Source organism: Pleurodeles waltl, chromosome 3_1 (assembly GCF_031143425.1).
Source record: "Pleurodeles waltl isolate 20211129_DDA chromosome 3_1, aPleWal1.hap1.20221129, whole genome shotgun sequence".
Lineage (NCBI taxonomy): Eukaryota > Metazoa > Chordata > Amphibia > Caudata > Salamandridae > Pleurodeles > Pleurodeles waltl.
The window spans coordinates 353,013,819-353,041,536 of NC_090440.1; the positions used below are offsets into that span (position 1 = coordinate 353,013,819).

The 27,718-nt window shown below is 44.9% G+C and overlaps 1 protein-coding gene across 2 annotated transcripts in view; it reads left to right on the forward strand.

Annotated features, from left to right (window-relative positions):
* The window catches only part of GALK2 (galactokinase 2), an 849,252-nt gene that overhangs the window by 508,234 nt on the left and 313,300 nt on the right, over positions 1-27,718 (forward strand). For both annotated transcript variants that reach the window (XM_069222509.1, XM_069222510.1), the window contains exon 8: positions 12,301-12,511. In XM_069222509.1, the coding sequence (XP_069078610.1) occupies positions 12,301-12,511 (211 nt within the window). The remainder of the gene's footprint in view (positions 1-12,300; positions 12,512-27,718) is intronic.

The following is a 27,718-nucleotide window of genomic DNA, read 5'->3' on the forward strand; positions in this document are numbered from 1 at the left end:
CTGGCCAACGATTTGTAGAACAACAAATGTAAATAAAAGAAACACCTGTATAATACAGTGCCCCCCTTGTCATAATTACAGTACAAAATAGATGATAGAAAAGCCTGAAGACCAATTCACTGGCGCTGTGTCCTCCATATCTCATTGTACCCTGTAAACTGGCAAATTTAATCATTTACGTCATGTCATATAGGATGGACAGGTTACAGCACTGTATCCCTGTAGTCCTCCCATGCCTGTCGTACCTTCACATGTTTCTGCAGACACCCCTGGGCTTTATACACTGCCACTTCAAGGCCCATTCAATAGTCTAGACCACTCTTCCATAGTGCCAAGTACGGGAGAGGCACCTCCTTCCACACCTATGCTATATCTCGCTTCGCCTGAGTCAAGCGAAGGAATAGTAGCGATAGCTTGTAACTGATTGCGCCCTAGTGTGTCCGAGACATGAAGAAGAATAAGTTAGGTCCTTAGGGATGTCCAGCCCAGAACCTCACCCATACATGATGTCACGCCCCTCCAAAAATGATTAAATGTAACCCAGCCCCCACGCTGTCTGTAGAAATGTGCCCTCTTCTGTTTCACACCTGAGACAAGCCAGGGAGGCAATCACCCACATCCTTCACAGCCGATAAAGCGTATAATATACCCTGTGTAGCAGTGGCGGCTGGCAGTTTTAGAAGGGGGGGGCAGGCGAGAAGCACACTCACACTTTCACACACACACACATCCATTAACACTCATCAACATTCAAACATACATACACGCACCAAACATTCATTCAAAAAGATCTGACACACGCACACTTACCTTCAGCCTCGGAGGTCCCAGGAGGGTTGGGACGGCTGCCATCCCTCACTGGCTGACCTTAGGTCAGTCAGTGAGGGAAGGTAGCAAGCAGTCCAAGCCTCGTCACAGAGTGGGATGGGGTCAGTGAGACTGCTGATCCCACCCCACTCTGTGACGAGGTGTCACTGAGTGACACTCGCCCTGGGCGCTTCAGGGCTTAAACCTGAAGCGACCAGGTCGAAGTCAATGGGTGACGCTTTCCTCGTCACCCGGGAGAGGGCCTCAAGGCACCTCTGCTGAGCCGAGGAGGTCACGCCCATAGGAGCTGTGACCTCTTCAGCCCATCAAAGTTCAGCTGAGGCAGCCAGGAGCCTGCGCAAATCGCGCATGTCTGCTCCTGGCTGCCTGGCCTGAACATGAAGAGTGTCTGTCAGGCTGACCTTTGCTCAGCCTGACAGACACTCTTCATGAGGGGCAGAAGGTGAGGGGTGGCCCCTCTGCTCTAAAGGACAGGCCGTGCCTGCTGTGTAGGTAATGGAGCTGGATTAGCCAGAGCTGGGCCTCAATGGCCTCACCCTCAGGAGTGCCCAGCGTCTCTGTCCAATCCTCATCCTCTAACACTCCCATATCGGCCTCCCATGACCGTTGGAGAGCCTCAAAGGTGTCTAGGCGATTATAGACTAGCGTCTGGTAAATTCATGGAAGCTTACAGTCTCCCTTATTGTCCATGAGGAGTTTGCATTCCAAAGAATTACAGTCAGGGAGGTCTGGTAGATCTGCAATATATGGGGTAAGTGCATGGCAGAGTTGGAACTATCAATGGAACTGGTTAAAGTGCAGTTGGTAGTCTGCTTGCAAAGTCTGAAATGATTTACGGACCGTCCCACTCACAATACCACCCAATGTAGAAAGGCCTATCAAATACCTTTTTCAAAAACCTTCAAGCGTAGCTACCTGTGGTAGCCAACGCTGTGCCATAGCGGCCTTCATTGTGTTAGTCTCCCTACCACCCCATCTGTTGAAGAGATCACCGTTACTGAGTAATACCAACTCATGTTGCCGGTGGAAGACCCTCACACCCACCTTTGCCCTATAAATATGAGATGATTGGTGTGTCCCTCCACATTCTCTTTTGCCCCGATGCATACGCAGGGTCCTCCTGCACACCATATCACCAATCATTAATGACCAGAAAGTGCTACGCCCAATAATAAGAGTCAATGTCTGTAGCAGCTATACCCCCACAGTATGTAGATTGAATGTATTTCCCAAGGGCGATGTGAGGAATGTCACCTGCCCAGAGGAAGCTGATAAGAATAGAATTGACTGATTGAAACCACTACTGCGGGATTGCATATTGAAAATTCTGTATTTGGTATAATAGCCGGGTAGTGAAACCAGTTTGGAAATTGTAGACCTGCCCATCAGGAAAAGACACAGAACTGAGCACATGCTTATGTCTTCTTTGAGGCACGCCAGGACAGGGTCCAGGTTGTGCATCCATGCCAGTGTTGCTTGAGGGGATATGAATACCCCCTGTTAGAAATGGGGTCTCTAATTGTCAGAGGTATACATCCTTGTCCAAGTAGGGACCACAATCCTAGTCAGGGTAAATCACGCACAATCCAAAATATCCTGTGCCCACCCTCTGGTAGCTTGGCACTGAGCAGTCAGGCTTAACTTAGAAAGCAATGTGTAAAGTAATTATGAAATAAATCATACAGCAACACAGTGAAAACACCACAAAAATACACCACACAGGTTTAGAAAAATAGATATTTATCTGAATGAAATACATTTAAAACGACAAAGACCCAAAAAGCACAAGTTGAAATGTCACTTTTGAAAGGTTTAAAATAGTCTTAATTCTTAGAAATAAACAGTTGTCTCTTTATTACACACAGTACCTGGTATGTGTCAAAAATAACGATGCATGTAGACTGAAAAGGAAGAGATGCGTGGAAAAATAGGGTGTTGCGTCACAGCACAGACAATGCATTTTTTCTTGCCATGCTTCAAGGGGTTTGTGTAATTTTTTGCCGTACAGTCTTGGTTCCTCACTGCGGTGCAGGGATATTTTGATGCCCAGGGATGATGCGGGGAAAATCCTTGACACGATGGAAGAAGGCACAGGCGCTGTGTTGATCTGGTAGGTGATAAATCGAATTTTCCGTCGCAAGGCAGGTGCTGCGTCGAATTTCCAGTCGGGGCTGCATCGTTCCATTTGGTTGTGCGACGATTTCTCAGTTGCAAGGCAGGCTTTGTGTCAATTTCGGCAGGCGGTGCGCCAATTTTCGACTCACAAGGAGTTTCCTGAAGAGATTAAGGCCCTCATTACAACCCTGGGGGGCGGTGTTAAAGTTCCTCCCTGATCCCCAGATAGCGTTCCTCCTGCAGCAGCTGTGTCTCCTGAAAGTTGGCCAGTACCGTTGCCTTCGTCTCCTGGGAATGATGGTACGCTCCCATGATGGTGGAGAGGGCCTTGTGGACAGTGGGTTCCATGGGCCTGTCCCCCCCCGTCGCACAGCAGTCCTCCCAGTTCCCCTGTTTTCCTGTGCCTCTGTCCCCTGAACTGTGTGCCCACTGCCACTGCTCCCAGGTCCCTGATTTTCTAGGGGTGGGTTTTCCTGGGTTCCCTGTAGTGGTGGACACACTTCTGCTTGACGTGTCCTGGGGACAGAGGGATGGGCCCGCTGGGTGGGTGCTGTGCTGGTGTTTCCTGAGGGGGGAGACTCTGTGGTGGCATGTGCCAGTGTCAGGGGAACCGACTGTCCCGAGGTCCCAGATGGGCCGGGCTGGTCATCTTGATCCAGTTGGACAGAGCTGCTGTCATCACTGTGGGCCTCTTCTGTGGGGGGAGTGGACATGTCTGGAACCTCCTGTCCGGTGACGTTGGGTAGGGGTCCTGCAGGGGTGTAAAGGCATGATTATTGCATTTGTGTGTGCCATTGTGTGCAACGGGTGGGTGACCCTGTACTCCAGTGCTTGCATTCTTGTCCTGGACCTTGTGTGATAATTGGTTTGGGGTCTGTGTGGGTATCTGGTGTGGACATGCTTTGGTGATGGGTGTCCATGCTTTAGTGTTGCATGCAGGGCTTGGTGTTAGGATGGGTGGATTGTGATAGTGGGACGTTTGTGAGGTGTTGGAGTGATGGGGGTGAGAGTGAGGGTGGTGTATGTGATAGCATGCAGGTAGGGTGGGTGATGTAATAGTTAAGATTTGACTTACCAGAGTCCATTCCTCCTGCGAGGCCCTCAGGATGCAGTATAGCCAAGACTTGCTCCTCCCATGTTGTTAGTTGTGGGGGAGGAGGTGGGGGTCCGCTGCCAGTTCTCTGTACTGCAATCTGGTGTCTTAAGACCACGGAACGCACCTTCCCCCGTAGGTCGTTCCACCTCTTCCTGATGTCATGCCATGTTCTTGGATGCTGGCCCACTGCATTGACCCTGTCGACGATTCTGCGCCACAGCTCCATCTTCCTAGCAATGGAGGTGTGCTGCACCTGTGATCCGAATAGCTCTGGCTCTACCCGGACGATTTCCTCCACCATGACCCTGAGCTCCTCCTCAGAGAACCTGGGGTGTCGTTGAGGTGCCATGATGTGGTGTGGGTGCTGTGTGAAGTAGTGTCGGTTGTGATGTGTGAGGGGATATGTTTGTGTGTGTTGTCTGAGGTGCGTGGATGTTGTGTGAGTGATGGTGTTGTGTGCCTGTGGATGCTAGTGTTTTTCTGGTGGTGTCTCTCTCTGGCGTGGTATCAGAATTCTGGTAGTAAGGGTTTGTGGGTGATGTGGGTATGTGTTTTATATTGTATTGGGTGTGTGGGAGTGGTGTGTGTATGTGTATCAGGTGTGTGTATTTCGATTTGTCCAATGTGGTTGTGTTTGGTATATGTGTGTGTATTTTGAGCGCGGCGGTGTGTACCGCCAATGGAATACTGCGGTTGAAAGACCGCCGCATGGATTTGTGGGTCATGATAGTGTGGGTGTATTCCTGTTGGCGTGACGGTGTCGGTTTTGTTATTGCCAGTTTATCACTGACCTTTGGTGTGGCGGACTTGTGTGGGTGTCTGGATTTTGGCGGATTCCGGGCTGTGGGTCGTAATAGCTGTAGCGGAATTCCGCCGCCGCAGCGGTGTGTTGGCAGTCTTCTGCACGGCAGTAAACAGGTTTTACCGCCAATGTTCTCATGAGGGCCTAAGTCTTTTTGGCCCTGAGACTTCAGAAAACAGGAGGCAAGCTCAATCCAAGCTCTTGGAGAGCGCTTCTGGGGAAGACAGAGTCCTTCTCAGCAAAGTCAGAGGCCAGCAGGACAACAGCAACAGCAGGGCAGCATTCCTTCTCAGCAAAGCAGTCCAGATGAGTCTTTTGGGCAGCGAGGCAGCTCCTCTGACAGGGTGCAGGTATAGGTTCATAAGTGTCTTAGTTGGTGGGGTCAGAGATCCAGTTTGTATACCCAAAAATGCTTTTGAAGTGGGGGAGACTTCAAAGAGTGGTTTAGAAGTTCACAAGTTTTCCTTGCAGCCCAGTCCTGTCTGCCAGGATCCCAGGGGGTTATCAGTCCATTGTGTGAGGTCAGGCCACTGGCCTTTGAAATGTAAGTGTCAGGCCCTCCACACTTCCAGCCCAGGAAGGCCTATTCAGTATGCAGATGAATGCAGTTGGTATTGAGTGTCCTGTGTTTGGGGTTGTCTGGGTGAAATGCACAAGGGAGCTGTCAACCAGCACAAACCAGATGGGCTGTATAGCACAGATGGTTTTAAATGCAGAGAAATGCTCACTTTCTAAAAGTGGCATTTCTAAAATAGTAATATTAAATCCAACCTCACCAATAAGCAGGGTTTCCTATTACCATTCTGCCCGTACTAAATATGACCTGGTTACCCCTTGCAGATCAGAATCTACCACTCAAAAAGTATACGAGGATAGTCCTAATGATAGTGTTGGTATTAACTGCAAAATATTCCTCTATGGAGCTCTCCATATGAAGTCTGTGGCCTGGGTTCTGCATATGTCAAGGTGCCATTGGAAAACTGCACGCTGACAGCCCACGTGGCAACAAATTCTCACTGGGGAGTGATTCGAGAGCCCCCATGCCAGAACAGAGATGTCTGATACGCTGTGTAAATATGTATGTTGGATCAAGCAGGAGGCCAAGTGGGAGAAGGAGTCGTGCGCTGAGAAAAAATCTGTGTAAACAACCCCCCCCCCCCAACAAGGGTGGTGGGCCCTCCAAACATCCACCAGGCTTAGTGCTGACAAAGATGAAGACAGGGGAGTTTTACTTTGGCTATGTGATGGGCTGGGTGGACTCCACCTTTCAGCCAAGTGGTCCATAATAACCATTCCAGTTACCCCCGTCTCTGTAAGTCCCCAGGGAAGTTCCCCCGGACCCTAGTAACCAATTCTATGAAGGACTGGTTGAGTGGGACAGGGGCGTACATGCGTGGAAATGTGAGGTTCTCCCCATATAGTGTGCCAGTCACTGCTGTATACCAACCCTGATGATCCATTCAAGTCCTTAGGTGCTGGAACAGGACTTGGGGCCATATGTATGAAAGCTTTTTCCCATAGACACAGAATGGGTAAAATCCTTTGGTACAACTGGCCCTTGGTTCCTAATTAAGATACTGGTGCCCCTGTGTCCCCTTTTGTAGGAGTGATACACCAGTGTGAACCCAAAGCTGGCAAGACAAGGGACTTTATTACTTTTGAGGCGAGTCTCCTGCAATAAGATAACATCTGCCCCCCAGCATTTTAGCATGTTTCAAAACTGTGCTCCATTTGACCTTATCCAGTAAGCTGTTGATATTCCAGGATTAGTTATAGGGTGCAAACAGCATTAAGGAACTCATGGCAAGTTAAGGAAAGAGATTCTACAGGCCAAAATGATTCAGGGAGAGACCAGTGGCAGGTGATCAGAATAAAGAGTAACAACATATGCAGCAATGAAAACAACTGAAATGAACCCCAATCAACCTCCCACCCCATACTCCAAGAGTCAGGAAGTATCTGTTGCAGGACAGACCATGACCAGGCCCCAAGGGGGGGGGGGTCCCTGCCGGGCTCGCACTAATGGATCCCCAAACCCAAAAAAGTAATGTAACTAGGGAGGCTAATTTATCGCTCTCATAGTTTGGAGGTCGCTAATCATTATAGCAACATCAGGGGTCACCACAGGCTCTAAACATTGTTCTGTCAGATGCCCAGTTCAGACGGCAGGTGAATAGGCTGCCGCCTGCGCTTCTGAGGGCTCAATCCCATCACCCAGGGCTTCTCTATCTCATCCGAAGCTCCTCCATGAAGAATGAGATCTATTGTGTTTCTTCAACAGGATTTTGGTAGATCTGTTCCACAGTCACCCTGTGAGGAGTTAGAGTCCATACGTGGAGGAGTGTGCTGCTTTAGGTGAAAACGTTAATCAGTCCACTAGAAGACCTTCACTGGTGTCTAAAGAAAGAGAGTCTGTGAAAGGTAGATGACCTTCAACTTCTCTGGGTAGAGCAACATATACTGGATGCTCAATTCACGTAGGCCTTTTTTTACAGCCAGGAAGGAGTTCTGTTGTTGTTGCACCATCCTGGTGCCGTCAGGAAATACCATGATGGTGTGTGAAGAATAGCATCTCTGTCATTATAATGGAGGAGCCTTGTGATAACTGGGTGGGGCTGGGCCCCAGGAACAGTGCGCTGCACCAGCGTCCTATGGGCCCACTCAGTATCGAAGCAGGATGACAGGCCCCAGAGGCATGAGGGAACAAAGCCATTGGTGTTCCATCAAAAAAGCCCACGAAGCATAGATTGTTTTGGCAGGCCCTGCCCTCGGCCTCCTCCACCCTCGCTGCAAACTCCTTCGCCACAGCTGTGAGTTTGGTCACTGACTGATGCAGGGTATTTACTGAGTCCTCCACCTCGTACACCCTATTCTCTGCCTCCGTGATTTGCTTGCATGCTCTTCTGAGGTCTTGGCGAAGCAGATTAACGTCCATGCCAACTGCTTCCATCTTTGTATCCATCATGTCCTTTGATTGTATGATGGTCCCCAGAAGAACAGCGTTGTCTGGTATTGAAGCCTTTTTTCCACATGTCCCTGTTATGGAGGCCAACTCTCCAGATTGTGCGTATTTGTCCAAAGTACTCTGTTTGGTGACCTTGTCTTGGTGATTTTTAACCATATTGATGAATTTGATGTGAGAGCCCACTATTTAGGCCCACCTATACCCCACTACAAACTGGCACAACGAGTGGGACGAACAGTCAGCCCACCAGAACTTCTTCTAGGCAGGAGGCAGACAGATGCACCGTGTAGGCCCCACCATGTACCTCATGAGCGATGCGGAAGGAAGGCACCACCGCAAGCTATACCGGTAACTAGCCTGCCCGCTTCCGCAATGGATGCCTCCCTCTCAGCAGCCCCCAGTTGGGTATATTCACTGGTGTGTGCAGGCCCACCGGTACTTGCAGTAAGTTGGCACAACAGTACTTATGTAGAATTGTAGATGCCAGTGTAGAGGCAGGGCAATATGGGCCTCATGCAAATGAAGTTGGTGCCAGAACAATATCCAATGCCCCTCTAGGGATTTGTCCTGTAATGATGGTTCCGTCCTTTACAGCGGTGGCAACATTAGTCCATCAACAACACGGGGGAGGAGGTAAATAATGGGGAGGGAAATGATGGGTAGATAGAGGTGGGCACCACCTGTACAGCAGTATGCACCACAGCTCTGTCCCTGGCCCCAGCACACTCTAGGCTCTGTGGCCTTGAGCCGCCTGGGTGGGAGCCCACATTCCAGCAATTAATTTTTAAGGGGGCTTCACTCGCCTGCATTTACTGTTGCCCAATTCCTAGGGCGCTGCATATGATCTGTACTGCCCGCCATGGGTCCATGTTTGCACTATGGCGTCTTCCACCAATATGCAGTGTTGAGGCAGCCATGTCCACTCTGGCCTCTAGCCTCAGCGTGAGGATCGGGGCGTCCCTAACACCCTGCTGCTCCTCCGACCATCGTCCTGCAGGGGCAGCAGGGCATAGAGGAAGGATGATTGCAGCCTGAGGATTGGAGGTAAGCAGGGAGCCTTTGTGGCACCCCCACCATTCACCCCTGCTACCCCCAACAAGTCTGGCAGCGCCCCCTCTTCAGTCCCTCAGGTGATGGCTGGTTGGACCAGAGTCCGCACGTCACAGGCTTCCTGGGGCCGCAGTGTTCAATGTTTGGTGAGTGCACTCGCTTGCAGCCAGCTCGACCCTCCAGGCCCCCTCCAGCCCCGCTAGAGGTCCGGTCCTTGGGCGCCACGTAGCCAGGATGCAGTAGGGTGGGGGAGAGCACATTACCGACATGGCACCGGCAGCAAGAGCCCTTGCCCCACTGGCCGCGGTGTCCCCAAGGCCATGCCTAATGTCACTGCCCGACTTGCTTCTCTTCAGCCGCATGCCCAGCAGGTGCTGATATGGGAAGTGGACTGCTCCCCTGAGCAGTCATGGCTCGCGGGGAATCCTGGGGGCGGGGCGGCACGTGGGGGGGATTAATAACATAAAATAAAAATAACTGTTGCTGGGCTGCAGAGAGCCATGTGCGCATGTGTGTTTGGCCAGCCCAAGACGGGCGGCCAAACAAACATGCGCTCTGAGGGGAGTGCACAATGCACTCCCCTCCACTTGTCACCCCCAATGCCCAGCCCCTTTCACAAGGAATGGATATTAAACAGAGTTTATTTATCCCTTCCTTGTGAAAGGATTTGCAGTGGTTGCTGCTGGCGGAGGGGGGGAACGGGAGGGTGAGTGGCGCTCCTCTGCCCTTATGGAGGAGCCGCCCCTGCTCCTGACTCAGTAGCCCAGGGAGGCCCCAATCATACTGCCTGCAGTTATTTCCACCCGATATTGTACAGGATTTTTGTTGGATTTGTGGTGACCAGCGGGGGAGTTAATATGTGGCCGCCATGTTCAGTGTCCAGGCCACTCCCCCAAGATGTAACGTTGTAAGGGCCAAGGCTGTAACCTGTTAGCAGAAGTGAATGTTTTTGTCGTTTGTTATGTGAAGCTTTCTTCGCATGACACTTCCAAGATAAACAAAGTGCAAAAACATGAATTTATGCAATGTATTTCAAAGTCGTCATTTTACATCTGGTGCAAGGATTACATGAATATTGACTGCTTGTAGAATATCACAAAATTTGTATTTTATCGACACAAGTGTCTGGACATAAAGCAATTACTTTTTTAATTTTTGGTGTAACCTCTTATTTTGTAAATCTGTGATAGAATGTCATGTATGTAAAAATGTCACAGTTTATTCTGCATAAAGTGCACACAGTATAGATGGATGCAGTGCTTAATTTGTAAATAAAGAGGTGCCGTGCCCAAAGCCCTCCTCTTAAACATGCGGGTGCTGCAATTAAATGTGCGAACACAGAATACTGAGGCAGCGTAATCCTGAAGCCATCTCTGGCCTCTCAATCCATATAAAGCCACTTCCTACCCCTTCAACTCACTCTAGCAGCTTTCTGCTTTCTCCCATTGTGAGGATTTTTCGTTTTTCTCTCCCTCTGTCTTTCCCATGTGTGTCTTTTGCTCGCAGCAAATGCTGGAGGCAGAAGAATAAGCCCCGGCCCTCAAAAATAAGTGCCGGTGCTTAGCACCGGAAACAACAAGCACAAATTAGGCACTGGATGGATGTGATTTATTGTCAGTTATTCATTCTCTCTCTCCCTCTCTCTCTTCCTCCCCCCCCCCATTTACTTTTACTTTTAGAAGCACATTATTGCTAAGGCATTTAATTTCAATACGTTTCCGATTGTTTTGCTCATTTGCTCTTTCTTTTGTTGCCATAGCATTTAAGTCATTGTTTTATAACTATCTTGTTAGCGAGCTGACTGTAACTTACTTTGTAGCGTTGCACTGTTGGCTTATTTTTAATTATTATCATGCTTGCTCCACATGTGCACGCGTTTTTTCAGACTTTGTTTTCTCATGCAGATCATTTTGTTATGTATTCTGAATGGCTCGGCCATTTGATTATGTCTTTCTAATCTTGTTTGCTTATTGCCTCTTAAGCCCAGTCATGTGCATATGTTTGATTTTCTGTTATGTACTATTTTTGTTGGCTACGTTACTGCTGTAATTGAATGATATTTCCTGAATTAATCCAATGGTTAAAAAACCAAGCGAGAGCTCTTTGGTTCATTATTTGTGGCACAGTTTACAGTCCACTTTGCTTCCCCTGATCCTGCGGCTCCCCCTTTTTAATGGGAGAAACCTGTTTCTAGTGCCTCCCCAACCCAGCAGTGTGTCAGCTCTCTCGCAGAACTCTGAATGACCCGCTCAATCTTCTGGTAAACTCATCATGTTCTTGTACTAGGAAATCAGATTTGCATTGCTGAGCAGCAACTACCATATGCCGGTCTTAATAAACTGAATGTTCCACTATACGAATACCACTCCATTCTACGTGCAAGTTGTCTTTCATGGAGTTCCATTACTCTCTGATCTTCCAGGCTCCCACCAGTTCTTTTGACACTTCAAAAATGGTAGAAGAACAGGAAAATCACTGAGTTGTCTAATAAGTTCCAGTTTGTGTAGGGAATATTAATGTTGAAACAGAAGAATACATTTCAAAGAGGATTAGTGATGAGGTGTTGAAACTTTCTATTGAAAATTATGCTGATGATGTTTTATGGCTTTCAATTTGAGGTTTCATTTCTGCTCATCTACTTATTATCAGGAGTCCAAGACAAGCGCCAATAAATGTCAGTTATTTCAGTAGTAAATAAATGGAGAACACTCACAATTTGCTCTACTTTGTCTAGGATGATCGAAGGAGATTTTTTTAAAAAACTTTGGTGCCTATGCATTGCTTCCAGGTAAGAAAACAATATTTAGGCATTCATTAAGGAGATTCTCAAAGCAAGGAGGAGTGATGGGGCACGAAAGTAAGAAAACACCAAGTTCCCATGCATTACTCTACTAGCATAGGATTGAAATTCTCTAGCAGACATTGACTGTGTGTGCCTAGATTAAAAATGGTCAGAGCTCCATGTTAACGTATGAATCTCTACATGCCACTGTGCAGTTTTAGAACTGCATGCAAATTGGATTAGCATGGTATCATGGTCAAAGAAAAAGAATAGTGGAATGAAGTGAAATTAAGTTTCAGTCACCCTCATTTTGGAGAAGAAAGCTTAGCTCTCACGTATAACCAAGCTTTAATTCAAAGGAGTGACATGTTAGTTGAAGGGGGAACTGTGGACCTTTGAGAAAAGGAGGGCTGGCAAAAGCCCTCACACGAGCAGCAGAGCGAATGCAATTAAATTTTTTAAACGTGGGCAGTTATAAATGCATTCTTTGTATATTGACAAAAGAGCAATGAAAACATCATCCAGTTACTAAGTATAGATTTGTGATGTAAGATTAATCTTCATAATCCGATCTCTAAACATGCAAATAAAACCATTGATTACTAGATATATGTATCTCCATTAGTACTGAATACATTTAACTAGGTCTATTTTAATTTTAGTTTTTAGCAAAGTCGAGGGCCCTTGACTGGGAAAACCTTTACAAGCTTGGAGATGTGCAAGCTAGGCTGGGCTTGAGTCTAGAACAGATGCAAACTGTTGTGGACGAAATATTTCACCCTGAGCCGTACAGCAGAGAGGAAATATGTTCCTTCCTTGGAATTACCATCAAAGAGCTTCAGTCTTCTATCCTGAGCCAAAACACACAAGATGGTAAGTCAGTGGAAGATATGTTAGTGTTTCTTTCATTAGAATATTATGATTTTTGCAAGATTTAAAAGATGGCCTTTCAAAGTTTGATGACAGTACAACTATTCAGATCTATGTGCAGTTTTAAATGTATTATTTCTTCACTTGTGGAATATAATTGTGGATATGTAAACATTTAGTGTGCAAATTGGTACGTTTCTCAATAAAGGTGTACTGCAGAAATCATAATTCAGACATTCTTTGTTCAGAATGTTACACTTATACAGATTTGATGAAAATCCTGACATTCGTTTTTGAGTATCACATCAGAGCAGACAAAAGTTACTGTAAGAGAAATATGTGTTATTTAGTACACCAGAAGTGTAATCTGAAATGAATAATAATTCATGTTTTTATTTATGAGTGACAGAGTACATACTTGCCTTTTTTGAAGTTCACCTAATATCATAAGCCAGCGTTGATCTCTTATCTCTAACGCTAATGAGGGAGATGAAATAGATGCACTTGTAGGAATCCATTCTTAAATGTAAAGTACATTTAAAGTAAAATTATCTAGCTTCGTAAATAACATCAAATGATTTTCCAGGGTTGGCAACAAATGATAGAGTTTATGACCAGCAGACCCCGGAAGGTAAAATGAAGTTATCAGTTGGCTGTAATTAAGGATCCTCGCTCTGGATATCATGACAATTGGGTTTTGTTACAGCAGCTCTTCCTCTGGCCGAAAGCGGCAGCCATATGCCCACTTTATGTAACACTTCAATTGCATACCACATGGTAAATACTATTCGGTTTCTCTAAACTAACATTAGAATACCGCTCTCTTCTGAAATAAATGTCCTGTATTCTCATTGCCTCAGACTGCCATATACGTGTCAGGAGTAAAAGGAGAAGGTTACTGAATGCCCGACTGCTCACTATGGATTTGAATCCAAGTCTGCTTTGTATATGAGTCTTGGTGAACGAAAGCTGTATCCAGTTTTCTGATTGGCTTGATTTCAGCTAGTGACATGATTTGTAACTTATCTTCGTTGTTGGACACAGTCATAATTCTAGTAATACACATTCACTGGATTTGCTGTTCCTATCAGTCTGCAAAGAAGACTCAACTTGCTCAAATACCTTTAAAGGGAATAACCCGGAAATCATACCACTAAGAATATGCTATTTAACCTTGAAGTTAAGTGTCTTTTTCAATTGATTTCCCACTCTTTGGATAAAGCAGGTCACAATAAATCAGTCCGAAGAGTTTGCCACACACAGCAACCTCTAGTTGGATAGATTGTTTTCAGCAAGTGGAGAATCTCCTAACCCACATTAAACCAGAAAACGTATCAAGACAAGCATTTACACACTTTTGAATTAGCAGCCTTCTTATAATTAGTTTTACAAAAACTGAGTAAAGTTCCGAAAATGTGGCTTGCCTGAATGCATGAAAAATTTGAACCCCCAATCTATTTCTTTTAAATAAAGGCAAGCATATTTGAGAAATATTATACTTAGCTAGCTTAGCTCTCCAGACTTTTTCAACTTGACTTTTCCTTTATCCCCTGCCCTTTGGCTTATTTGCTATATGAGTTGGATACAATTCACACCACTTTAGCAGCAATTTGGATCAATTATTGCTGATAGCAAAACGTTTGTATATTCACTCTGACTAGTGATTGTTACTGGACACTTTACAAATTATTTTCTCAGAACAACGTAGGGTCCTGTTACCCAGAAGCCTTTTCCCAGATGCACTCAATGATTCATGCTTTTCAAATCTGGCAAACTGGTTGAGTTGCCTCATCAGTCCACACTGGGGATCCACCCAGAAATGTCAAAATCAACTTTAGTCCATGAAGATACTGCCAGTTTATTATTAATTTGTTATCCTATTGTCCCACCAAAACACTAGAAATAATCAGTTATACAAAACACTCTGTTTGTATATACCAGGTGCATTTTAAAATTATTTCATTCCTTTTTGTATTTAGCCAAGGCAATAGTGGTGACACCCATCGTCTGTGCTTGAGAAGGAACCAAATGGCACTTACCTGACATGCTTTGCTTTGATATGCTAATTGCTCTATTCTCATGGCAGTATGTGAGACACTAATCTTTATGCTCTTTAAATCAGGATTCAGCAATTCAAACTGTGCAGGATCGAACAGTCTAATTTCATTTCCCTCCTGTATTTAGCATGTAAATGTATATGCTTCACAGTAACAGACACCAGTGTCTGGGTAGCTACACTTTCTATTGAAAAGCCATTTTCTGGTTTGTCTAGAACCTTAATGTGATTTATGGATTGCATTATGCTTTGCATACTAAAGCTGCCGAATTTCAGATGTTTCTCAATTTTGTGTTCGTTGCACCCTGTTAACTTCAGTTATTTTAGTGAATTAGTGTAGATAGATTCACTGAAAGTCTCATCTGTGAGTGGGGGAGAGTGAAGAATCCATTGCCCACCATATTTCACAAATGTCTGCAATTATTATGTTTTGCATTATAATCATGATACCTAGCTTTTTCGGGAAATTCGCTACAGACAGTAGTCTGTATTTTGAGCCAAGCTATTAGTTCACTTTAACAATGTTTTTCAGTGGATTCTTTAGTTTTATTGTGTTTACTTGTTTGACCCCTGACCAAATCGACAGCAGTGAATAGCCTTCACTTGTGTCTCCAACCATGTCTTGATCCCAGTTCCGTGTCCTCAGAATGTGCTGTGTACAGCCTTCAGCCTTGCACAGTTGGCTGTAGGTGTAAGGTGTGACTTTAGGCTGCACCCTGCAAACAACCTCCACACCTCATAACCCTGTAACCACAGACCTAGGGTCCTCCAATCTATACACCTGCTGGTGCAGTTTTCAGCCTTATACAGTGGATTGTAGGGAGAAAGCAGGGTCAAAATACATACCAGGTGCCCAGCAGCCATTTTCACAGTGCGCGCAGCATACTTCAGCTATGTCCAGTAGGCTCTAGGCACAAGCTCCCCCTGTGCAATCAGTGCCATATCAACACCTCGGGCCTCTTTTGTTTTAATTTATAATTTTGTAAGTCTTCAGATCTCAAACCAGCTCCATGGATGTAAGATGGTGCCAAGTGTGTTTTAGGTGTGTTTATACTCATTTGGAATACACAAATACTGTGACACCAAACGATTTCTTTAAATAGTGTTTCTCACATCGTTTCTTGAGTTGTAGAATGAATCTCAAGCCCCCTTATATACTTCTTACCAATGTATGATCTGCAAATGGCTCTGGAAATTTGCCATCTCGAAATGGCGGCCACAACAATCTTTTTCAATTTTCTCCAGCCAATCAGATGTCGCAGGTGTAGAGATCTTCCAGAGACTGACAAATATCAAACTGTCTGACAAGAAAAAATAACTTGCTCATTCAATCACATTGAATATGTTTTTTAAAATGTTCTTTCCTTGTATCCAGATTCATGTTTAATTCACGAATCAACTATCCTTGTTTTATTCATGTCAGTGGGTAAAGGTACTGGATGTAGTTGTTTGTTGTGTTGTTTTTTAACTTTATTGATTTTAAAATAAAAAAGGTACAAGTGGTACAGAAGACAGAGTATGTAGTGTATGGTTCATCTGCAGGTTTTCACTGACCTATTTACCCTCCGGTTCACAACAGGACCTCCTGAGATCCAGTGTTTGTCTCAGTTTGCCAGGTGATGCAAGGCATTCATTTTATTTCGTCCGAAAAATCGCATTTTCTTTATTGATCATCACAGTTCTTTCCATGGCCACAAACATTTTGTTAGCAACCCCTGCTTTAAATACCACTCCTCTGTCTGCATACACTAGTCCGTATTGTTACCCTAGTGTCCCAAGAAGAGAACAGTAAGGAACAGTCTGACTTGCCCACAGCCTCACCATGCCCCTTCTGGCTACCACAAAAGCAATGCTACAAGATATTTGGTTATGTTTTGACATTGTTAAATGTTTCTAGATCCCCAGTACCTTTAACTGAGGTTGCAACTCTTTCCCTTATCACTGCAATCACATGGTGGCTAATCATGTTTCAGAATGATTGTATTTGTGATCAAACCCATATGGTGTGAATGCAAGTTCCTATTTGGTCACATCCCGTGAGTCATCTGTGATTTTTGTTGTCCCTAACTTCAGCAATATTTACCGCATGTACTATGTCAATGCAGGATCAATAGCACTGAGTGAATGCCTGCCGTCATTGCGACTTCACGTGACTGCCTGCATGCTTGTATTGGGTTATTTTTGGGGTGCTGTATTGTGTTCATTTGTGATTTATTTTTGTTTTGTTATTGTGGTGATGTGTTATGCTGTTTTGTGCTCCTCTTTTTTTGTAGCTGTACTAGTGTTTTATTATGTTTTTTGCTTTTTTTGTGGAGTTTATGATGTGCTTTTTGTTGTAATTGTACAGTTCTGTTTCCTTTTTGTATCGTTTTGTTGTGTGGTGTTCTGGTGTTTTTTGTTATGATCTTTTAATGTTGTTTTATTGTTGTGTGGTGTGCTTTCTTGTAATGCTGTGTTTTATGGATTTAATTATGGAACATAAAAGGCAGCCAGACTTGTCACCAGGTTGTTAGAAATGTGGTCTCTGGTTGGCAGTCATTTTGCACTCTGTCCAAGCAGTGACCCTCACTCTAGTCAGGGTAATGGAGTTACAAACTCAAGATAACCCCTGCTCACCCCCTTGGTAGCTTGGCACAAGTAGTAAGGCTTATCTCAAACGCAATGTGTAAAGTATTTTTACCAACACACACAGTAATACAGTGAAAACACTACAAAATGGACACCACACCAGTTTAGAAAAATAGATAATATTTATCTAACTTAAACAAGACCAAAATGACAAAAATCCAGCATACTCAATTCAAGATATACATTTTCAAAAGAATAAGGGTCTTACCCCATAGAAAACAATGGAAACGTTAATTTCACACAAAGTACCATGTTTGCGTCAAAAATAAAGTCGCACAGGTGAGCGTGCATTGAAAAAGTCCGCGATGCGTCGATTCCTTACTCGCAAGTGAGGCCGTGCGTCATTTCTTCTTCAGTCGGGTCAGCGATGCGTTGTTTATCTCTCCCGCAAGAGAGCGATGGTCGATTTCCGGATGGGACCTCGGATCCACTCAGGCCTGCATTGATTTTTGACGCCCAGCAATGATGCGTGAGAAATCTGGCTGCATGGTGTTGGAAAACAACGCTGCGTGGGGTTTACGTCATTATCAGCAGGTGCAAGCGGATGTTGCGTCGCTTCTTCAGCTGCGATGTGTCGATCTCCCAGCCGCGATGGAGGTGAAGCGTCTATTTTAGCTGCGAAGCGGGTGGCGCCTATTTTTTCAGTTGCGTTGCAGGTGGTGCATCAAAATTTTCCCTGCACGGTGTTCTGTGCGTGGATTTCAGTCCTTGTTCTGCCAACTTCACCTCTCAAGGGCCTAGGGACTGGGTACAGGGCAGAAATCTCAGCAGAGAGCCCAGGTGTTGGCACAGGAAGCCTTTGATGGCCCTGAGACTTCAAAACAGGAGGCAAGCACAGTCCAAGCCCTTGGAGATTCTTTGCAAGCAGGAATATACCACAAGGTACAGTCTTTGTCTTCTCTCAGGCAGAAGCAGCAACTGCAGGCCAACTCAGCAAAGCACAGTCACAGGTAAAGGGGCAGTACTCTTCCTCCAGCTCTTCAGCTCTTCTCCTTGGCAGAGGTTCCTCTTGATTCCAGAAGTAATCTAAAAATCTGGGGTTTTGGGACCACTACTTGTACCCCTTTCTGACTCTGAAGTAGGCAAACTCCAAAGGAAAGTCTCTGTTGTTCAGAAGTTCCTGCCTTGCCCAGGCCTGGCTCCAGACGCACGCCAGGGGGTTGGAGACGGCATTGTGTGAGGGAAGGCACAGCCCATTCAGGTGTAGGTGACCACTCCTCCCTCCACTCTAGCTCAGATGGCCCATCAGGATATGCATGCTACACCCCAGCTCCTTTTGTGTAACTGTCTAGTGGGGATTCACAAACAGCCCAACTGTCAGTCTGACCCAGACAGGGAATACACAAGCATGCAGAGTCATATAATCTTTTAAGCAAGAAAATGCCCACTTTCTAAAAGTGACATTTTTAAACTGACAATTTAAAAACCAACTTTACCAAAAGATATATTTTAAATTGTGAGTTTAGAGACACCAAACTCCAGATTTCTATCTGCTCCCAAAGAGAAACTCCATTTAAAAGATATTTCAAGGCAGCCCCCATGTTAACCTATAAGAGAGATAGACCTTGCAACAGTGAAAAACAAATTTGGAAGTATTTCACTGATAGGACATGGACAACACATCAGTACATGTCCCACCTTTAACATACACTGCATTCTTCCCATGGGGCTACCTAGGGCCTACCTTAGGGGTGCCTTACATGTATAAAAAGAAAAGGTTTGGGCCTGACAAGTGGGTACACTTGCCAGGTCGAATTGGCAGGTTAAAACTGCACACACAGAGACGGCAGTGGCAGGTCTGAGCAATTTTTACAGGGTTACTCGTGGGTGGCACAACCAGTGCTGGAAGCCCCTAGTAGTATTTGATTTACAGGCCCCGGGCACCTCTAGTGCTTTTTACTAGGGACTTACTAGGGAGCACTTGCACTTTAGCACTGGTCAGCAGTGGTAAAGTGCCAAGAGTACCAAAAACAGAATCCAGCACACAGTCAAAATATAGGAAGCAGAGGCAAAAAAGACAGGGGAGACCACGCCAAGGATGCCAGGTCTAACACAGGTCATCTATCTCACTGGCCACGTTGTGATAAAATATCGTCACATATGATTTCATACTTGATATTTAAAAAGGGAGGCCAAACAATGGCAAAGCCCCAGGCTCGGTGCCAGCACCATTGTCTGACAGTAGTACTTAAAATGTTAATAAGAAATTGCAGTTTTTGTTTCCCTGCACAAAGTCAAAACCTTAGTGACCTTGCTATCACAATATTTGATGCAGTTAGTACACGTTCTTTGTTAAAACATCAGTTTCTGCTAAGGCCTGCTCTCCACTTCAAGATGTATTAGGGCACATAGTTGGGTTTAGATAATAAATTACTTCATCTCAAAATCTTTTTCACTGGGGGCAACCCCAGAACGTGTGGCAGTGGTCAGACTCATTTAAGCCTTATTTAAGGGGTTGATTATGAAGATAGTTATTTAGTCTTTCTGAGCTATATTATTCAAAATGGATAGAACTTAAGGTGGCCGCTTAAGTTGAAATCATTAAAGTCTTTTATCTGCCAGTTAAAAAATTCCAATAAATTGTCTTTCCCAAGAGCCATCCTTTTTCTATTCATTTTAAATTAACAGGTTTAGGCCATCTAAATCGCACCACATAAATGTGATAGTGATTCCCTGCCCTCTAAATGAATACTATTTTCTAAAACGTGGGTGGTTTGTTTCAACAACATATTTTCATATAAACTGATGGAAGAAAACACCTCAGCTGTTTATAACTGGAAAATAGTTATCTATAATTAGCTTAGAGGGCTCATTTCCATATCCATTTGGCAGAGGTTACTTACTGTAGGCACATCATAGAAAAAACATAATTTCTCACAACCAGCACAAGAGAAATTCACCATTTCTAACACATCGAAATTTGTATTTAAGCAAAACCTGAGGTCTATCCAAGTTAAACATAATCACTGTTGTTTTTTTAAATAGGAAGAGCCAAATTTATGTCTAGATTCGATAGGTGAAAAGGGATATTGGTATTGAGGGTTGGCAGCTACCGGACGACATCCATGTAAGGCTACCAAGTGGAAGGCCCAGAACAATCTCCTGCAGTCAGTTCGTGTAAGCTCATCCTTGTAAAGTCGGGCAACATAACTTCCTTTGGTAAACACGGCTGTGATTTTCCAAATAATGCCACCGATCCGTATATCTGTTATTGAATGACATATTCCAGAACATGAACAGGTAAACGGCAAAAATCGATGCTTTGGAAATATGGTCATATTAATACTAGACTTGAACATTTCCTGGATGAGGCTATCTGTCTATGATGGATAATGCACATGCGTTAAACGGTGTAGGCATCTGATGGTACTGCCTCGGAGCCTCAGCTCATAGAACAGAAAGGTCCAGTTTCCTACCAGGAAGATGTTGTGCCTTTCTGCCTCACTATAGACAATGCTGTCACGGTCACTTTACCATTTGATATGAGATGGGCAGCTTTGCAGAACCTCCCAGATGTTACAAAGGAGTACTATTGCATTTTTGGCAAGGATGCGGTAGCATTAGAACTGTAATCACTCATGACAAAAGAACCGAGTCACATGTCCATAATAGTTATGCAGCAGGAGAGCTATGTGGTAGCAGCCTCTGTCTTTAGACGATGCATAAAACTGAGGCTAACTTAAGTTGAAACAATACTCACACTTTATCCAGTGATGTCGGTGTACCTCTCACTACATTTTAGAAGAAATAGTCTGTTAAGTCTGAGGTGATTATCAACGAATCCTCTTTCTGTGCAAGTGAAAACCGTGAACCTTTTAATCGAGGTTTGTTACTAATAAAAAAACTTTAAAGCTTCTGAAAAAAAAGTTACTTTATGTCTTTAGGACTTAGAAAATGTATTCAGTAAGAATTAAAGTAGTTATGTTTATGGGTGAATTGTACTGCGTATTGCAATGTTTTGTTAGTTTCATTTTGCCCTCCCTTTTCTTTCTTGTGCTAGGTTAGATGGATTGGGGTTGTCTTAGGTTAAGTACTACGCCTCACTCATTTGCCTTGTTTTGACACTTGTGTATCTTTCTTTAATCTGTAGTAGTGATCCAATTACTTATCTACTCTTCCTTGATCCAGTCCTAACCCTCCTGATATTCCTTTCCTAGAGGCAAGCCACTTTAAGCCATAAAACATATTTGAAACCTCTCCCTGTAAGGGAGACATGTAGGTCACTTTCCCTCGAATTCATTCCCTGGCTTGTTCATGCAGGTAGGGCACGTCATGCTTTAGGGCCAGGAAGAGAGGCAAAAAGTAAGCATTATTATATGTCAATGATGTGGCAGTCGTATGCTTTCACATTTATGGTTATTTTGAACCTTTCCATCTTTATGATATTGCAATAAATATATATAAAAGGCAAACAAACGATAGAAAACAAACAAAAGGTACATTTTATTTGCACACAAAAACTCACCCTTTTGCATTAGATAAAGGATACGAACCGTGATTCACGTAGTGTGTTTTTTCACATCTCCCGCTGTGAGTGCCTACACCACAAATGCAAAAACTATACCACTCCATCTTGGTTGAGTCACTTGAACGCATTCCTGCAGCTAATACTAATACATGTTTTCCCCTCCAGTGACTAATAAGGGCACAACCATGGAGCTCAGCTCCAGATGGCATCGGAAGACTGGGGAGTGGGATATGATTTTGCGTTTGCAAGTATTTCTCAAGGCTACGTCTCTAATGAGAAGAATGCACTGATTAAAGTTTTCAGTGTATCGGGAAGGAGTTGTTAGTTTTATAATGAATGCGTGTCTGTGGTCCTGCTTGAGAAATGATCTGTCAAGTAAATTTCTATTGTTGGGTGACGTGTGTCCTTAAATTGTTTTGTCAAACATTTTACTGGAGCACCAGAAGCTACCATGTCGTTCAGCCGAATATAACGTTGCTTTCAAAGCACAATCCTGCTTTTGAATTTTCATTAGGATCTGGGCTTTGACACAACTTCCTGACCTGTGAGTAGCCAGACTTTGCACGTAAGTATGATTATTTACAGCCTCTGGCTACGTCTGAGCGAAGATATTTGGGTGCTAACCATCATCTCAAGTAGCCGAACTTTACATCTTTTCGAAGTTCCCATATACTCTCTGCCTGGTTCTCAGCATTAACTATTCCGGTGCTTGTCCTTTAGTCTGCAAATAGTCGAGACAGAGATCACAGTCGGTCTTGTCCTGATGATAGACTGACTTTAGTCCCTGTACATGGACATTTGACACAATTAGCTTATCAGTGCTTTGTGAGGAGTATGTAGGGAATCACTTACGTGGTGCGTTGTGAAGCAGGTAAAGTTAGGACACCTAGAGAAAGAAGAGACAGATTCCCATAGGGAAGGACAAACAAGAAGAAGGTCGAGAGAGAGGAGAGAAAGCAAGAGAAAAAGGGCCAGGGTTGAGAGATATGGAAACAAAAAACAGATTAACAGATTCATTGCAGATAACTATGGGCAGAGAGGAGGGCCCCAGAGAAGGAAGGGATTTGGAAAGTTAACTTAATTGGCAGAAAAGGTGCTGAGTGAACACTGCCACAACAACCCCCAGCGACTCATCAAACAGCGCCCAACTGAGTGGAAGTTTCCTAGACAGGCCTAATTGAGGGCGAAGAGGAAGAATGGAGCAAGTAATGGCGGTTTCCTAACCTTGCCAGTGGAACACCAGGGCAATTTAAGAGAGTCCACGGATGGTACTCAGTTTGGAGAGGATGGCAAAGCCCTTGTGAAGGGGGACATAAAACGGAAACAAACTGTACAAGACTATTTACCTCCAACACAAGGACAAGTAACAGGCTAAGGAAAAATGACTGCCTTTCTGTTGGAGAGAGGAACCAAGCAAGAGGGAACCCTGACAGCTATTACTCTATTTGACCTATGGTGTATGTCACTTTTGTGATTTGATTAATAGAGTTGATTTGGCTTTCTAATCACTTCTTACCTGCTGTGGCTCTGAGGGTTATGTGATGAAATACTGGGAAAAGAGTCAGCAACCAACGCATTACCATCCAGATAGTGGTAGGTGACTCAACACTTTTAAAAGAGATAAACAGCGGGAATCAAACTGTCAAAACATTTTTAGAGCTTTCTAGCCTGGATATTGACAAATACTACTGTCCTCATGTATACTCTCTTTGCCACAAACAGTTCTTTTTTTAATTAAGTCAGTATTGTGTACTAGATGAGACATTGGGGGTTATTCTAACTTTGGAGGAGGTGTTAATCCGTCCCAAAAGTGACGGAAAAGTGACGGATTTACCACCAGCCGTATTACGAGTCTATTTTTTCCTATGGAACTCGTAATACGGCTGGTGGTATATCCGTCACTTTACCGTCACTTTTGGGACGGATTAACACTCCTCCAAAGTTAGAATAACCCCCATTGTCTTTTGTACCAAAGAAGCGATAGCAATACTGAGTCTGCCCTTTAGCATTGTGGTTTCAGAGGAATGTTAGACCTGGTGCATCCATGTGTTTCGTTGCATGAGGCGGAGGATTAGTCCTACTCAATTTAATTGGCTTTAATCGCAAGATTAATGCTAGCTAGTCTCTTTTAACTTTCTTACAGATATCACCTGATGGCAAATAATAGACACACTTCTCTTTCACAGTGTTTTTTTCCAGTCCCACCTTCATGTTGTGCCCAACACAAGCTACTTGGGATGGAGTGACCACTGCAACAAACTGACCTTTTGATTATTACATGTGATAACTTCCTTCTCATTTACAAGGGAATGTGTGCTTAAAGATCATAATCGCAGAAACAACAGCAATGCAATACAGGGATGTATCTTTCTTTTGCCTTTAACGGCTGGCTTTTCATATTTGCATGTAGGCTCTGGATTACAACATCTGCCATTTCTAATTTCATCCAACAGTAGTGAGCAGTGTAGAGTTAGATCATTGGGCGTGACTTCATCATGCTTAGCAAGAGAAGGGAATTTGCACATTAGGTAATATAGGTGTAACAAAGGGGTTTTCAAGAATTGCTTTTCGTGATAGACTAATGTGCACGCTCCATTACGCATCCGCCTCTTTCTTTGTGATGCCTTGTTCTGCTTTGCTTCAGACCGAGAGGGAACGAAGTGAAAGAATGGCAAAGAAAGCAGCACTCTTAGTCTGAGTAATGAATTTATTAAGGCATGTCCCAGGTTACACGAAGATAATAACGTGAGCACTTAATGTGAATGCAGCAGCACACGTGCAACTCTTAAAATAATCACAGCAGTGGAATAATAATAACCAAAGAAAATGCAATATATCAACAATTAATATTTTTTATATATATATATATATATATATATATATATACATTGACTACGTGCATGCGCAAAGCTAGATATAAGAACAAAAAAAAAATGCTTCACCCTGGGGCTTGAATCCAACATCATCCTTTGTCTGCCAACGTCAAGTTGTGGAACCTGTGACAACTGAGACAAAAGAGAACAACCCCAGAAGGGATTTACTCTGAGCAATGCATCCACACTCAGAGTTGAGTTCCTTCTCCCTCAGTGTCAAGCTTCCCCACCTTATAAACTTCAAACAAGCTTAAGAGGAAGGTTCTAGAAACCCCACTACCTTTGAGTAAGTTGTGAAATTCATGCGCTGGCCGTACCAGGTCAGTGTTGAGAAAACATGCTAGAGACTGGCCAAATCTCACGGTGAATTTCCAAAACCAAGCTGTACCCTGCTCTACCATAAACATTCTCAGCCTGGTACATCCTAATCTGTTTGCCTCATGTAGGAGGCTGGCCTGGCTTGTAGTGGGTACCAGAGGTACTTACACCTTGTGCCAGGTCCAGTTATCCCTTATTAGTGTAGAACAGGTGTTTCAAGCAGCTTAGACTGATAGAAGGTAGCTATGGCAAAGCAGCTTAGGCTGAACTAGGAGACATGTAAAGTTCCTACTATACACCTTATATCATATGCACAATATCATAAGAAAACACAATACACATAGGGCCAGATGTAGCACGCCGTTTGCATGGCGCAAACTGCAAAAAACGCAGTTTGCGCCATGCAAATGGCCTCACGCGATGCACATTCCCAAATTGCGAGTCAGTACAGACTCGCAATTTGGGAATGCGACTCGCAAATAGGAAGGGGTGTTCCCTTCCTATTTGCGACTCGCATCGCAATTCAGAGTTGCTTTGTGACCGTGAATGCGGTCGCAAACCAACTCGCAGTTACCACCAGTGTCACACTGGTGGTAACACATTCGCAAAAGGGAAGGGGTCCCCGTGGGACCAATTCCCCTTTGTGAATGTCGATAAAAATATTTTTTCACTCTTTTACTCTGAAAAAAACGAAACCAAATGGTTTCGGTTTATTTTTCATTTTGCAACTCGTTTTCCTTTAAGAAAATCGGGCTGCAAAATGAAAAAAAAAAACTGCTTTATTTATAAAGCAGTCACAGACATGGAGGTCTGCTGACTACAGCAGGCCGCCATCCCTGTGAGTGCAAGGACTCGCTATGGGGTCGCAAAATGCGACCCACCTCATGAATATTGATGAGGTGGGTCTTTGCGACCCCATAGCGAGTCGCAGAAGGTGTCTGAGGCACCATTCTGCATCAGTTTTTGTGACTTGCAAATTGCGAGTCGCTCAGACTCGCAATTTGCAAGTCGCAAAAACAGATTTTTCTACATCTGGCCCATAGTTACTAAAAATAAAGGTACTTTATTTTTATGACAATATGCCAAAAGTATCTCAGTGAGTACCCTCGGTAAGAAGGTAACATATATACACAAGTTATATGTACACAAACCAAAATTAGATAAGTAATAGCAAGAAAAGTAATGCAAACAGTGTAGAATTACAATAGGTTGCAATAGGAGCACATAGGTATAGGGGCAACACAAACCATATACTCCAAAAGTGGAATGTGAACCACAAATGGACCCCAGACCTAGTGTAGTGTGTAGAGGGTCGCTGGGAGTGTAAGAAAACACTAAGGGTGTCCAAGATACCCCACCCCAAGACCCTGAAAAGTAGGAGTAAAGTGCACCTACTACCCCCAGAGAGCACAGAAGTCGTAATAGGGGGATTCTGCAGGAAGAACACACACCAGCAGAGCACTGACAATGGATTTCCGGACCTGAGTACCTGTAAGACAAGGGGACCAAGTCCAATAGTCGCGACAGTGTCGAGAGGGGGCAGGAGCCCAGGAAATGCCAGCTGAAGGTGCAAAGAAGCTGCCACCGGTTGGAAGAAGCTTGGAGTTCTGCAAGAAAGAAGAGGACTAGGAACTTCTCCTTTGGAAGACGGATGTCCCACGTCGCAATGAAGCTTGCAGAGGTGTTCCCACGCTGAAAGACCGCAAACAAGCCTTGCTAGCTGCAAGGGTCGCAGAAGAGGTTTTTGGGTGCTGCAGGGGCCCAGGAGGGACCCGGATGTCGCCACTTGGAGGAGGAGACAGAGGGGGCGCTCAGCAACTCAGAGAGCCCTCACAGAAGCAGGCAGCACCCGCAGAAGTACCCCAACAGGCACTTGGAAGTAAAGTGAACCGGAGTCCACGCGAAGTTACAAAAGGGAGTCCCACGACACCAGAGGACAACTCAGAAGGTTGTGCACTGCAGGACGGAGTGCTGGGGACCCAGGCTTGGCTGTGCACGAAGGAAATCCCGGAAGAGTGCACGGAGCAGCTGCAAATCACGAGGTACACAGCTTTGCAGTCTAGCGTGGGGAGGCAAGGACTTACCTCCACCAAACTTGGTCTGAAGAGTCACTGGACTGTGGGAGTCACTTGGACAGAGTTGCTGTGTTCCAGGGACCACGCTCGTCAGGATGAGAGGGGACCCAGAGGACCAGTGATGCAGTCTTTTGGTGCCTGCGTTAGCAGGGGGAAGATTCCGTCAACCCACAGGAGATTTCTTCGGAGCTTCTGGTGCAAGGTGAAGGCAGGCTACCCCCAGAGCATGCACCACCTGGAAACAGTCGAGAAAGCTGGCAGGATTAGGAGCTACAATGTTGCTGGTAGTCGTCTTGCTACTTTATTGCGGTTTTGCAGGCGTCCTGGAGCAGTCAGCGGTCGATTCTTTGGTAGAAGGTGAAGAGGGAGATGCAGAGGAACTCTGGTGAGCTCTTGCATTCGCTATCTAAAGAATTCCCCAAAGCAGAGACCCTAAATAGCCAGAAAAGGAGGTTTGGCTACCAAGGAAGGAGGATTGGCTACCAAGAGAGGTAAGAGCCTATCAGAAGGAGCCTCTGACATCACCTGCTGGCACTGGCCACTCAGAGCAGTCCAGTGTGCCCCCAACACCTCTGTTTCCAAGATGGCAGAGGTCTGGGACACACTGGAGGAGCTCTGGGCACCTCCCCTGGGAGGTACTGGTCATGGGAGTGGTCACTCCCCTTTCCTTTGTCCAGTTTCGCACCAGAGCAGGGCTGGGGGATCCCTGAACCGGTGTAGACTGGCTTATGCAGAGATGAGCACCATCTGTGCCCATCAAAGCATTTCCAGAGGCTGGGGGAGGCTACTCCT